This window comes from Mobula birostris, chromosome 31, assembly GCF_030028105.1.
Source record: "Mobula birostris isolate sMobBir1 chromosome 31, sMobBir1.hap1, whole genome shotgun sequence".
Lineage (NCBI taxonomy): Eukaryota > Metazoa > Chordata > Chondrichthyes > Myliobatiformes > Myliobatidae > Mobula > Mobula birostris.
Genome location: NC_092400.1, coordinates 23,174,705 through 23,187,484, shown reverse-complemented (window position 1 = coordinate 23,187,484; position 12,780 = coordinate 23,174,705). Strand labels below are relative to the sequence as shown.

The following is a 12,780-nucleotide window of genomic DNA, read 5'->3' as shown; positions in this document are numbered from 1 at the left end:
GGCAAGTTCTCCAAGATGCTTGGAACAATCTTCTAGTCAATTTTCATAAAACTGCACAACTGTGTACCTAAGAGTATTGATGTAGTTTAAAAGGAAAAGGGTGGTCACACCAAAAATTGATTAGATTTAGTGTTTTACTGTTTACTGCTCTTTATAGTAAACTTTTTGACATTTAGAACCTTTTGCATTTCCTTATTTTTGCAAAGCATCTTCACTTCACAGATTTTTTTTTATATGTGCCTAAGACTTTAGTGCAGTACTGTATACAAGATGGATTTTCACAGTTTGAGAGGCTAGTGGGTATACGGAAGAAGTTGCCACAGGAAGCAATAGAGACAGGTACAATGATGATGTTTAGAAGATAGATGGACCAGTACATGGATAGGAAATATTCAGAGGGATAGAAGTAAATGGACTACCTCAGGAAGACCTCTTCATTGGCATGGAAGAGTTAGGCTGAACAGCCTGGTTCCATGCTGTGTAACTAACTTTCAGTGATTGTAAAGTGTGGGAAATGGGAACCAGTATCCCCCCAATGGGCCAGATGGTCACCTTTTGCATTAGACTACAAAAGATCACTGTCATCTGCTTGGGATTCTGTGGCTTTATTGTTTACTATTTAATTTTCTAACCCAGCCCACATATGATGCCAAAGAGTTAGAGTGGATTAGAGAATTAAAATGACAGGCAAGTGGAAAGCTCAGAGTAACCCATGCAGAGATGTTTTGTAAAGCTCTCACCCAGTATTTTGTTTTACTTTCGTCAGTGTTGAGGAGATCACACTGTGAGCAAGGAATGCTTCTCTGACCTCTGCCTTGATCTATTACACTGCTTCTACAAAGCCCATAAGCAGCATCTCACCCTCTGACGGCGCATTACAGCCCTCAGTTCTAGAATCCCCTATAATAGCAAACATCTCCTCCACACCCATTATGTCAACACCCCTCAGGATCTTCAATCAAGTACCCCTTGCTTTTCTGAATTCCAACAGAGGCAAGCCTAGCCTGTTCCCTCATAATGCAAACCACCCATTCCAGGCATTGGTTTAGTAATCTTCTATGAATGGCTTCTAATAGATTAATATTCTTCTTTTAATAAAGAGACAAGTTCTGTCCAAAATACTCCACATATGGTCTCTCCAATGCCCTAAAAATTTGCTTTCTCAATCCACTTTTCTTTCCAGGGGTTCCCAACCTGGAGTCCATGGACCCCTTGCTTAATGGTATTGGCCCATGGCATAAAAAAGGTTGGGAGCCCCTTCTTTATACCAACATTGATGAAAAACATTGGGCCACCTTTATGACATCTGCCATCTACTCAAACATTTTAGGATATATAAAAATGCTTTTCACAGAGGCATAGACATAGAAATTGAGCTTTATTGGCAACATTTCATCATTTTCACTTTCTATGCAGAACTGCTGAATTCAAACATTATAGATGTTATGTTTACATACCATAGATATCAATTTCATGTTTAAACAAGGTGTAAAATTTCAGTACTAAAAGTTAGAGAGAGATTACAAATTAAAATGTGACAGTATTCAAATATTGGGACTGCAAAGTTGAGGAAATTATTTTTTCTTGTATTCCACAATTGAAACCACACGAGTGTTAAAGGTTCACAGCGGGGATAAATCTAGCAAGGCCAATTTGCTTAAAGCAAGATCTCACAACAGGGATGAGTTAAATTACCATTTCTTTAAATGATGTTGGTCATTGACTGAGAGCTGGACAAAACATGCACAGTCTATTTTTTGAAATAGCACCAGGGATTTTTGATGTCCACCTGTGAAGGCAGGGCTTTAGCACAAGATAGAACAGAGGATCCCTTGTCGCATAGTACAGCACTCAAATGTAAACCTGGATTAAGCACTCCGACTTCAAGGGGTGATTAGTATACATTCTTCTCATCTCCAACCAATATGCTATTACTGAAACTGGCTTAAAATACTACTTATGCTACATTCAGTTTTTAAACTAAATAAAGGGAATTTTTATCAACAATATTAATAATTATAAAGTGACCAAAGTTAAAATACTAGTGATCAGATCAAAGTGAAAGGGATCATCATAACAACTGGCAATTTATCTATAAACTTTCCACATTAAGTGCTCTGTTGAGCTGCAGCAAAAAGAAGTCAACTCTTTCAGAGACAGTTTCAAGGAAACTATGGCTTTCCAAGAGGTTGATTAATCTGACAAAATCTGAAAGCTCCTCTTCATTCTTTGCCATGAAGACACATGGAAGACTTCAGACTAAGTTAATAGCAAAGGTTTCAAAATTATTTATGACAGTACCAGCATGTCTGGCTGCAGAGAGGATACAGGGAATTTTCATTTCTATTTTCCCCTATTCTCCAAGTGTTCCATTGCTGCTTAATGATTCAAAAGGTGTAGCTGATACCTCCGGTAACAGGAAATAGCTGGCACTATTTGACAGACATAGGCAGTGGTTGCAAAAATATACAATGCTTCTGCATAGATTATTTATTCAGAGATTCAGGTCCTTCTGGCACCACCCAGCAACCCATCTATTTAACACCAGCCTAATCACTGGACAATTTACAATGACCAATTACCTTACTAACCAGTAGGTCTTTGGACTGTGGGAGGAAACCAGAGCACCCAGAAGAAACCCATGCATTCATGGGAGAATATGCAAACACCTTACAGACAGCGATGGAATTGAACTTCGACACCCCAAGCTGTGTTAACATCACACTAACTGCTACACTACCGTAGCACCCCTATATACTAAGGTTTGGTAAACCGCTTTATTCCTTCACAATTACCTACTGAATTATTGCACATATTCATTATAGTTGGCACATTTTAACATATTCTCTGATATTTATTTTGTAACAGAATAGTTAAGTTTATTCAATACACTTACTGTCACAGTATATTAAATCTGAAAAATAAACTTTGATATATATGGATCGTAGTAGTAAGAAATATGGCCCAAAGGACATTACATAAATTAAATATTACACGTTTCTGAATATAAATACATCAAAGAACAGTTGACAGGGATGTCACAAAGTTGCACAGTTGACCTGGCTTTAATTAGTACAGAAGAACCCATACAATGACGGCCAAGCTTTGAAATAATTTCCACAGCTCTATAATTATTCAACCAGCTATGTTGTAGAAGTTAACAAATTGGATTTCTTCCATGTAGTTGAAATGTTTTCAGCAGTCCAACAAGATTATGCCTCATGTTTTATACCCACGAATAATTAATAATGTTTCACCATTAGGAGGCAAAGCAAGGGCAAATCAATTTATAGTGTGCACAACGCAACATAGAAAAATGTTCACAGATGCAATTTTCAGAACATAGATATTAACAAATACTGGGTTTAGTTTGCCAGTGTGAAAGACTATTCTTGCCTGCAAAATAAGTTCAGTAGTGTATCACTCCTCAAACAAAAGAAAGATTTATTGTGACCTGCACAAGACTGGATTTGTTTGCCAGCAAAAATGAATGTTTTTTCTTAGTGGGTAAGAAAACCCTATAAATTTTACTTAGTTTGTTGGCTCAGATAAATATATAGTGGGAATTTACTTAGGGACTAGAATTTTATATCAATGAACAACATCCCAAACCTCCTGAACACTAAATGTGTCTCACACCTATTGTCTAAAAAGGGAGAGTGGGGAAAAAAACAATGAAAAAACTGCAAAAGGTTAAGTAACTTTTCTCCAGCTGTATCCGGCTAGTTTAATACTCTATAAATTACAATAGTTAAGACAGGATAAATTTGGTGGTCTTGTAATTTGTTACTAAGCAGTAACATCTGTAATTCCCAGCACAAATGATGTTTCTTCTTCATAGCTTCCCTTCATTTTGCAGAAGATGGTCAGTTTTATGAGAGTAGTTAAGATGGAGCATTTAAGAGCTGCAAAGTGACAGAGACTACAAAGTATTTCTGAGCTTGATGTACTGTGATAATATCAAAGATAAAAGGACCAGAAGGAAGGCAAGACGATTCTAAAAGATGCTTTGTGAGAAGCAATTACATACTTTGCATCTTATGTGTCAAGAATAAAATGTAAGTTAACAATAAATACATGCCTCTGGTATATTTACACAATTATAGACAGTTTTCTTCAAAATAGATACAATTTCATTACCACAGTTTCTTAAAAATCCTATTACAAGTTCAAATGATTTCCCTCAAATATACATAAAAATGATAATGTATGATGTTCAACAATATTTAAAGATAAACTACATTCACATTCTTTTGCATTAAATTCAAAAACTTGCAATAAATTCAAGGAACTCTGCAGCCACTTTATAAATAATTAGATGTTGAACAAATATTGTCTTCCATCACTAAAGATCAATGGTTACTTGTTTATCAATTTGAAATATTAAAATGTAAAACTTGCACCTGACCAACTCAGTTAACGACAAGAATAGTTTTGTATTAGTTTATATTATAAAGTGCACATCAAATAATCTTGCACAACAGTCACCACATAACTTTAAAATTCCCTTGATTTAAATATAAAGGAAATCAGTTAGCTTTTATGATGAGAAATTTAATTTCGTTGTATAATTCTTATTGAGGAAAGTAAGGTATCAACCCAGCATATAATCAGTGAGTGGAAAATTCAATAAAAAGGAGTGCAATGTGGCTATCGAGCCAAATTTACCAAGGAGTGATGGAAATAAATATGAATGCTCATGAAATTGTTAATCATTCTACAAATTATTTCTGCTGTTTCTTTCTACTACAGAATTAAAAGGGACTAATAAAATAAAATAGCTGTTGCTGCTTATGTTTTTATATAACTTTCTAAATAATTATCAACCCAATCTTTACAAATAATCAAAAGTATAAAGTTAACAGAAAAGCACAACTAAACTTTACTGAAAATCAGCCAAGTGGCTTTTGTGATGACCAGTGTGATTATAGATTACGTCGTGTTTTTATGGCGACTTCGGTGCTCTGTATCGATTGCTACAATTCATCTCAAATTTGAAACAATTTGGAGAAAATTGGTGATGGACAGGGACCGGGGAAGCAGTTCTGTCCTCACAATTCAGTGGGCTCTACAGGAAATGTGAATAATTACTTATGATGCCCTAGTCTACAGTTAGGTTGATGACATTAGACATAAAGTACTATTTTCTGTATTGTTAGTTTAGCATGAGAAAATTGGTGCCCTAGTTGGGGATCAGAGGAGGAGGCTGGAGAAATAGTTAACGAGGGCATAAAAATAAAGGAGGTCTCAAGTCTAATATTCATAGTTGTGAAATATACAAAATGTTAGTCTCCTGTTACAAGATGCGATTACAGTATTAGTCATTTATTACAAGTGCTGTGGAACCCATACCGCAGCAGGAACAAACTGCTGTGTGCTGTACCCTGACTGTATACTGTATATCATGCATCAGAAAACTAATGGTAACAAATGCAGTGATGCTGGTTTAGGTTATTTTCTCATTGCTAACACTTCAAACTTTTGCTGATACGTGACACACAAAAGAACAAGACTGAGTGACTTACATTAGACAAGTTGATGTGAATTTGAATTCCACAAGTTTCCTATTCTATACTTCTCTACTGCAGAGTAGGAGTTGGACTTAAGCCCAAGAGTATTAAATATAAAGGACTGAAAGAGTATCACCTCAATGGGATTGTGATTTGCAATTCACTTAGTATGGATATCCAACAGTGGCAAACATCTGTAACAAATAACTGTAAACTTGCACCTTCACTATAAAATGAGTTACAAATGTTGAAAGGCATTTTACACATCAAAATGGTGATATTAATTTAATTTGCTTACGAACAAATAATGTGAAACAAACTTCTCCATTATAGTCTAGCCGCTTTGTTGTTCTCCCATGTCAATATCCGTGTTGTTCCAACATTCTCTCTCGGGATGTGCTGCTTCTTCCCCCTGTGCACCATCCTCTTGGAAACCACCACGTCCAACCCGTATGGCACCTGCAGTCAGTTGGTGCAAAACTAATTTCTTGTAGATTCCTCCTTTCTCCAGCAGATTTTTATGTGTGCCACATTCCACTATTCTTCCTTTGTCAATAACAATTACCTGAAATGAAATAAGTCATTGCAAGTTACAGTAAGATGTATTTTACTAGGGTGATGGGTGGGGTGGTGGTGGTGACAAGTCTCTACCAAAGGAAGTGTAAGGCACTCCTTCCCTCCGTCATCTTGCAAGTCACTCTTGGATAAGGTGTAGCACCTGCTTAGTTTTCCCCACACCCCTCACGGTCAGGGTCATGTGGTCCCATCACGTCCTGGTTATGCAACAACTATCACCAGGCAGACAACCTCTGAAGAGTATTGACAATGGCTGGGGTCACCCGTCTTGTAAAGATACTGCCCAGATGAAGGCAATGGCAAACCACTTATGTAGAAAAATTTGCCAAGAACAATCATGGACATGACCTGATCACCCACGTCATTCGACACAGCACATAATGATGATTGTTTACTGGTTTTCCTCAGTTATAGTGGTGCAGCAAGTGGAGTCAATGACGCACAGTTCCAGTACTCTGGGTTTAATCTTGACCTTTGGTGCCGATCATGTTGTCTGAGATCACATGGGATTCCCATAGCGTTTTAGTTTCCTCCCACACCACAAAGATGCATGGGTTGGTAGGTTATTTGTGAGCTGCCCTACAGTGCAAGTGAATGGTGACATTTAGGAGGAATTGATAGAAATATCAGAAAAAATGGGATTAGTGTCAAAGGGTGCCTGATGGTTACTGTGGAATCCATGGGCCATGTTGTAAGATTCTATATGAGCAACAATTGAAGGGTCTGAGTCTGTACTCATTGAATTTAGAAAAATGAGGGGGAATCACATTGAAACATATCAAATATTGAAAGGCCTAGATACACCGGATATAAAGATGACGTTTCGTTTACTGGAGGAGTCTAGGACCAATGGGCTCAGCCTCAAAATAGAGGGACATCCATTTAGAACAGCGATGAGGAGGAATTTCTTTAGCCAGAAGGTGACAAATTTGTGGAATTTGTTGCAATTGGCACTGTGGAGGCCAGGTCACTGGCCACATTTAAAGCAGAGGCTGATAAGTACTCACTTAGTCAGGACGTGAAAGGCAGGAGAATGGGGTTCAGAAGTAAATGTATTAGCTGTGATAAAATGGTGGAGCAGACTTGATGGCCCAAATGGCCCCATTCGGCTCCTATGTCTTACGGACTTATAAATCTGGTAAAATATTTGTCAGTTAGATCATAGATACATCAGGAACATTGAATTAGCAATTAGCTATCTAGTCCCTTAAATATCCAGCATTTTGTGTGTGTTGCTTGGATTTTCAGCATCTGCAGATTTTCTCTTGTACGCTGGATAGGTTTCTGTTAAAGAGTATCAGATTTAAAATTAATTACTGACCTGCAATTAAAAATTTCAAGTTTCGACCAAATGGAGAAGAATGAATCCTCCTGGTTTAGACAAATCAAAATGGACAATTTGGCAACACCTCTCTAAACTCCATCAATATACAACAAAATATTTGTTACTGAGAAGTGTTCTCCGTTTGTTACAGCCATTGTGCCACAAAACTTTCTGTATACCTATCTTATCAGTAGTGCAGTGCCCTGAGCTTTCATTTCTTGCTTTCTTAACCTGTATTTCTTTCTGGACTTTAGAATTAGCAGCAGGACCATTCTCTACCCGGAAACATGAAGCTTATGTTAATTTGATCTTCACTTAAGGTGGAAAAAGCTAATTCATGTACTCAATTTAAGCTGCCTTCAAAGAGATAGAAGAAATTTTGTTTCTCACCACAATAACCTCTGTCTTGAAGCACTAAAATAAATAAAATGTGCAGGAGCAATATGAGAAGTTTAATTGCTTGAAGGAAAGAAACTCATGAAGCAAAGTCAGTTACTGTGTACACAGAGATAAATCAGGAGGAAAACAACATGCAGAATGGAAACCTTGGCATGATGCAAGGATCACTGACATTCTTGATGGTAAACATAGCTCAATTGCCACTTTTATAGGTACAGGTGTGGAACCCGGTGTGGTCTTCTGCTGCTGTAGCCCATCCACTTCAAGGTTGTGCATTCAGAGATGGTCTTCTGCACACCAGTAAGTGGTTGAGTTATTGTCACCTTCCTGTCTGCTTAAACTAGTTTGGTCAATCGACTCTGACACCTCTCAATAAAACGGCATTTTCGCCCACAGAACAGTTGCTCACTAGACGTTTTATGTTTTTTGCACCTTCACCATAAACTCTAGAGAATGTTGTGCATGAAAATTCCAGGAAATCAGCAGTTTCTGAGATACTCAAACCACACCATCTGGAACCAACAATCATTCCATGGTCAAAGTCACTTGGATCACATTTCTTCTGCATTCTGATGTTTGGTCTGTACAACAATTAAACCTCAAGATCACGTCTGCAAGAAGGTGTACCTAAAGTGGCAACTGCTGTGTATTTTGCGTCATGGAAACATGGCTATCTCCCACCATTTCAGATGCAGCGCTACAGCTTGATGGCTTCACCATTCACCACAAAGACAGGACAACTCAGTCTTTTAAAGGGAGAAGAGACAAAGTATGCTTTATGCTTAATTCATTGTGATGCACAGACATGGCCATTTTCAGTTCTGCTCACCTGACCTGGAACATCTAGAGGTGAAGTGTCATCCATTTTATCTGCCAAGGGAGTTTCCCCACCATCATCCTGGTTGAGGTGTACATTCCACCTCAACTTCAGGCAGGTACTGGAGGAACTGAGCACTGATCAAAAGTCACAAAACAGTGCACCTTAATAGCTTCCCTATCATCACGGAGGATTTCATCCGGGCCTGTTTGAAGAAGTCTTTGACTAACTGCCACCAGTATATCAACATTCTAAAGTACAAAGTAAATTTATTATCTAGGTACATATGTCATGATATACAACCCTGAGGTTCATTTTCTTGTGGGTATACTCAATAAATCTATAGAATAATAACCATAACAGAATCAATGAAAGACTGCCCAACTCGGGCGTTCAACCAGAGTGCAAAAGGCAACAAGTTGAGGAAATATAAAAATAAAGAATTAATAGTAAATAATTACATAATCAATAAATAGAGAATACTGTACATGATGAAGAGTCCTTGAAAGTGAGTCCATTGGTTGTGGGAACGTTCCAATAATGGAGCAAGTGAAGTTGAGTGAAGTTAATCCTTTTGGCTGAGGGGCAGTAACTGTTCCTAAGCCTGGTAGTGAGAGTTCTGAGGCTCCAGTACGTTCCTGATGGCAACAGTGAGAAGAGAGAATGTTCTGAGTGGTGGGGTCCCTTATGATGGATGCGACTTTCCTGCAACAGTGTTTCATGTAGGTGTGCTCAACGGTGGAAAGGGCTTTATCTGTGATTAACTGGAACGTATCAATTACCTTTCGTAAGATTTTCTGTTCAAGGGTATTGGTGTTTCCATTCCAGGCTATGATGCAGCCAGTCAATATACTCTCCACTACACAGCTATGGAAGTTTGTCAAAATTTTAGATGTCAAGCTAAATCTCTGCTAACTCCTAAGGAAGTAGGGGTGCTGCTGTGCATTTTTTCGTAATTGCACTTACATGTTGGGCCCAGTACAGGTCCTCTGAAATAATAATACTGAAGAATTTTAAATTGCTGATCCTCTCCAGCTGTGGTCCTCTGATGAGGACTGCCTCATGGACCAATGATTTCTTTCTCCTGAAGTCAATAATCAGCTTCTTGGTCTTGCTGACATCGAGTAAGAGGTTGTTGTTCTGGCACCACTCAGCCGGATTTGCAATCTCCATTTTAATGCTGATTCATCAACATCTTGGATTCGGCCTACAACACTGGTGTCATCAGCAAACTTGAATATGGTGTTGGAGCTGTGCTTAAACACACAGTTATTAGTGTAAAGTGAGTAGAGTATGGGGTTAAGCTGACAGCGTTGTAGTGCACCTGTGCTAATGGAGATCGTGGAGGAGATGTTGTTGCCAATCCAAATTGACTGGGGTCTGCAAGTGAGGAAATTGAGGATCCAATTGCACAGAGAGGCATTGAGGCCAAGGTCTTCTGAGCATATTCATTAGTTTTGATACTTTTAATGGTATCGAACACTGAGCTGTAGTTGATAAAGAGCACAAGGAGGTATTGAAATTCACCTGCAGAACCAAAGGAGCCAACGAAGTTGACCATCGTTACATCACCAAGAATGCTAACCATGCCCTCTCACGCATGCACTTTGTAAAGTCTCATTACCTGGCTGTACATCTACTCCAGGCGTAAAGGTAGAGATGAAAGACTCCAGCACTAGTGGTGAGGACTAAGGTGGCATGGTTAAGGGTGGTGGAAGAGCACTTACAGGACTGTTTTGAATCAGTGCATTGGACAATATTCAGGGATTAATTTTCAAATTTGAATAAATATGCCAAAGTTGTCACTGACTTCATCAAGACCTGTGTGGATGAGGGTACACCTTCAAGAACATACCAGACATACCCAAGCCAAAGATGTGGATGAAGCAGGATTTCTGGACTGGTAATTCTGAACTATACAATCAGTCCAGGTACAACATACAGAAGGTTATGTTAAGAATGAAAAAACAATTGCAAATGAAGTTAGAGAGAGAATCGGATGCAAATCAGCTCCGACAGCGTGTGCAGGCCATTACTTCCTACAAGGCGAAAGCCAACATCATGAATGGCTGAGATGCTTAACTCCCAGATGAGCTCAAACCTGTGCCAACCAACTGGCGGGAGGACATCTTCAATTTCTCACTGCTGAAGTTGGAGGTTCTCACCCGCTTCAGAACAGTGACAATCATCCCAGTGTCCAAGAAAACCAAGGTGAGCTGCCTCAATGACCATCACCCAGTGACATTCACATCTATGGTGATGAAGTGCTTTGAGAGGTTGGTCATGGCTAGAGTCAACTCCTGTCTAAGCAAAGACCTGGACTCACTGCAATTTGTCCATCACCACAGCAGATGCAGTCTCACTGGCTCTCCACTCACCTTGGATCACCTGGACAACAGCAATGCCTATGTCAAGATGCTGTTTATTGACTACAGCTCAGCATTCAACACAATCCCACCTCCAATACTAATCAACAAACTGAGCGCTTGTACCTCCCTCTGCAACTGGATTCTCAACAACCTCATTGGGAGACCAGTGAGTGTACATCAGAAGTAACATCTCTTCCTCACTGACATGCAACACTGGTAGATCTTAAGGTTACATGGTCAGCCCACTGCTCTACTCTCTCTTCACCCACGACTGTATGAAGGCACAGCTCAAATGCCACTTACAAATTTATCAATGACCAACTATTGTTGGCAGGATTTCAGAGAGTGAAGACGAGACGTACAGGAGTGAGATTGATCAGTTGGTTTAGTGGTGTCTTAACCTTGCACTCAATATTTTACTGTAATTTGTAGGTTTTTAGAAAAATTATGTATTGTACTGTATTGCTGCCACAAAACAAATTTCATGACATATGCCAGTGATATTAAACATGTTTCAGATTCTGATACTGACCAGGATTTGGGGTGCTGTGCCAACACCCTCCACAATAACCCTATGTTAACTGCTGTCAATTTCAGGAAAGCTTTCTGTAGCAAGTAACTTGTTAACAAAATGTTTTAGGGTAGTTGGAAGTTTTTGTTTCTATGATGAAAATAGTCTCAAAGTGCTATCCATTTACTAGAAACTCTGTGTTGTTAGTTAAGAACAACAAAGGCCCATTAGCTGCATGAATTTATATAACATACTGTTAAGTTTGACAACTCATGTTAGCCACCAGCACCTGCTTCAATTAAACATATTTTATGAATTAACAGTAAAAATTTAACCTTTACATCTTCCAGTTTTCCACAGCACAGTTGAACACATACACAATACCAGCCATCTTGTTTACCAATTGTAACAGCAGTTACACACATCTACAGATGAGTGTTATCTTTTAACATCAGAGATGTCCTCCTTCTTCAAAGAACGGTGTTTCCCTTCCTCCACCATTAATGCTGCCCTCAGCTGCATCTCCTTCATGTCCTGAACATCCATGCACATCCCACCTTTCTGCCACCTTAACAGGAAGATTTCTCCTTCTGATAAAAAGTAATTCCCCCCACCCCCAGCTCTTCTTCTATTCCTCACTCTAGCCCCTTACTTCTCACCTGCCTGCCACTCCCCGGGGTCCCCTCCTCCTTCCCTTTCTCCTATGATCCAGTCTCCTCTCCTATCAGATTCTATCCTCTCCAGTCCCTTATTTTTCCTATTCACCTGGCTTCACCCATCACCTTCTAGCCATCCTCTTTCCCACCCCCCCACCTTTATAGTCTGTCGTCTTCCCGCAAACCTTTCCAATCCTGACGAAGGGTCTCAGCCCAAAATGTCAACTGTTTATTCAATTCCATAGATGCCGCCAGACCTGCTAAGCTCCTCCAACATTTTGTGTGTGTTGCTTTAACTTTCTCCAGCAAGCATTTCGTTTTGCATTATCTGAAGTTCTTTTGTCTTCCATCAAACAGTTTAGAATTTGAAGACAATCAAGAAAGCTTATATACAGACCCACGATTACTTAATACAAAACAGTTAAGGTGTTCATTGAGAACAAAAATTTGGATGAGATACTCAAGAACAATTAAGTTAAGTTTTATAGTTTTAAATTTATCAATGTTGGCTAGAACTACAACAAATCCACTATTATGAGAACCCAATATTTTGAACAAAATCAATGGCCAGAATTTTATTTTGCTCTTAAGGTCTTGGGGGTTTTGTAATTCCCTTGA

The 12,780-nt window shown here is 38.9% G+C and overlaps 1 protein-coding gene across 4 annotated transcripts in view; it reads right to left on the bottom strand.

Moving 5' to 3' along the window:
• Positions 1-4,262: 4,262 nt before the first annotated feature.
• Positions 4,263-12,780, bottom strand: part of LOC140190891 (ABC transporter B family member 1-like) — a 135,557-nt gene continuing 127,039 nt past the window's right edge. For all 4 annotated transcript variants that reach the window (XM_072247829.1, XM_072247830.1, XM_072247831.1 and 1 more), the window contains one exon: positions 4,263-6,075. In XM_072247829.1, the coding sequence (XP_072103930.1) occupies positions 5,845-6,075 (231 nt within the window). In that variant the 3' untranslated portion in view covers positions 4,263-5,844. The remainder of the gene's footprint in view (positions 6,076-12,780) is intronic.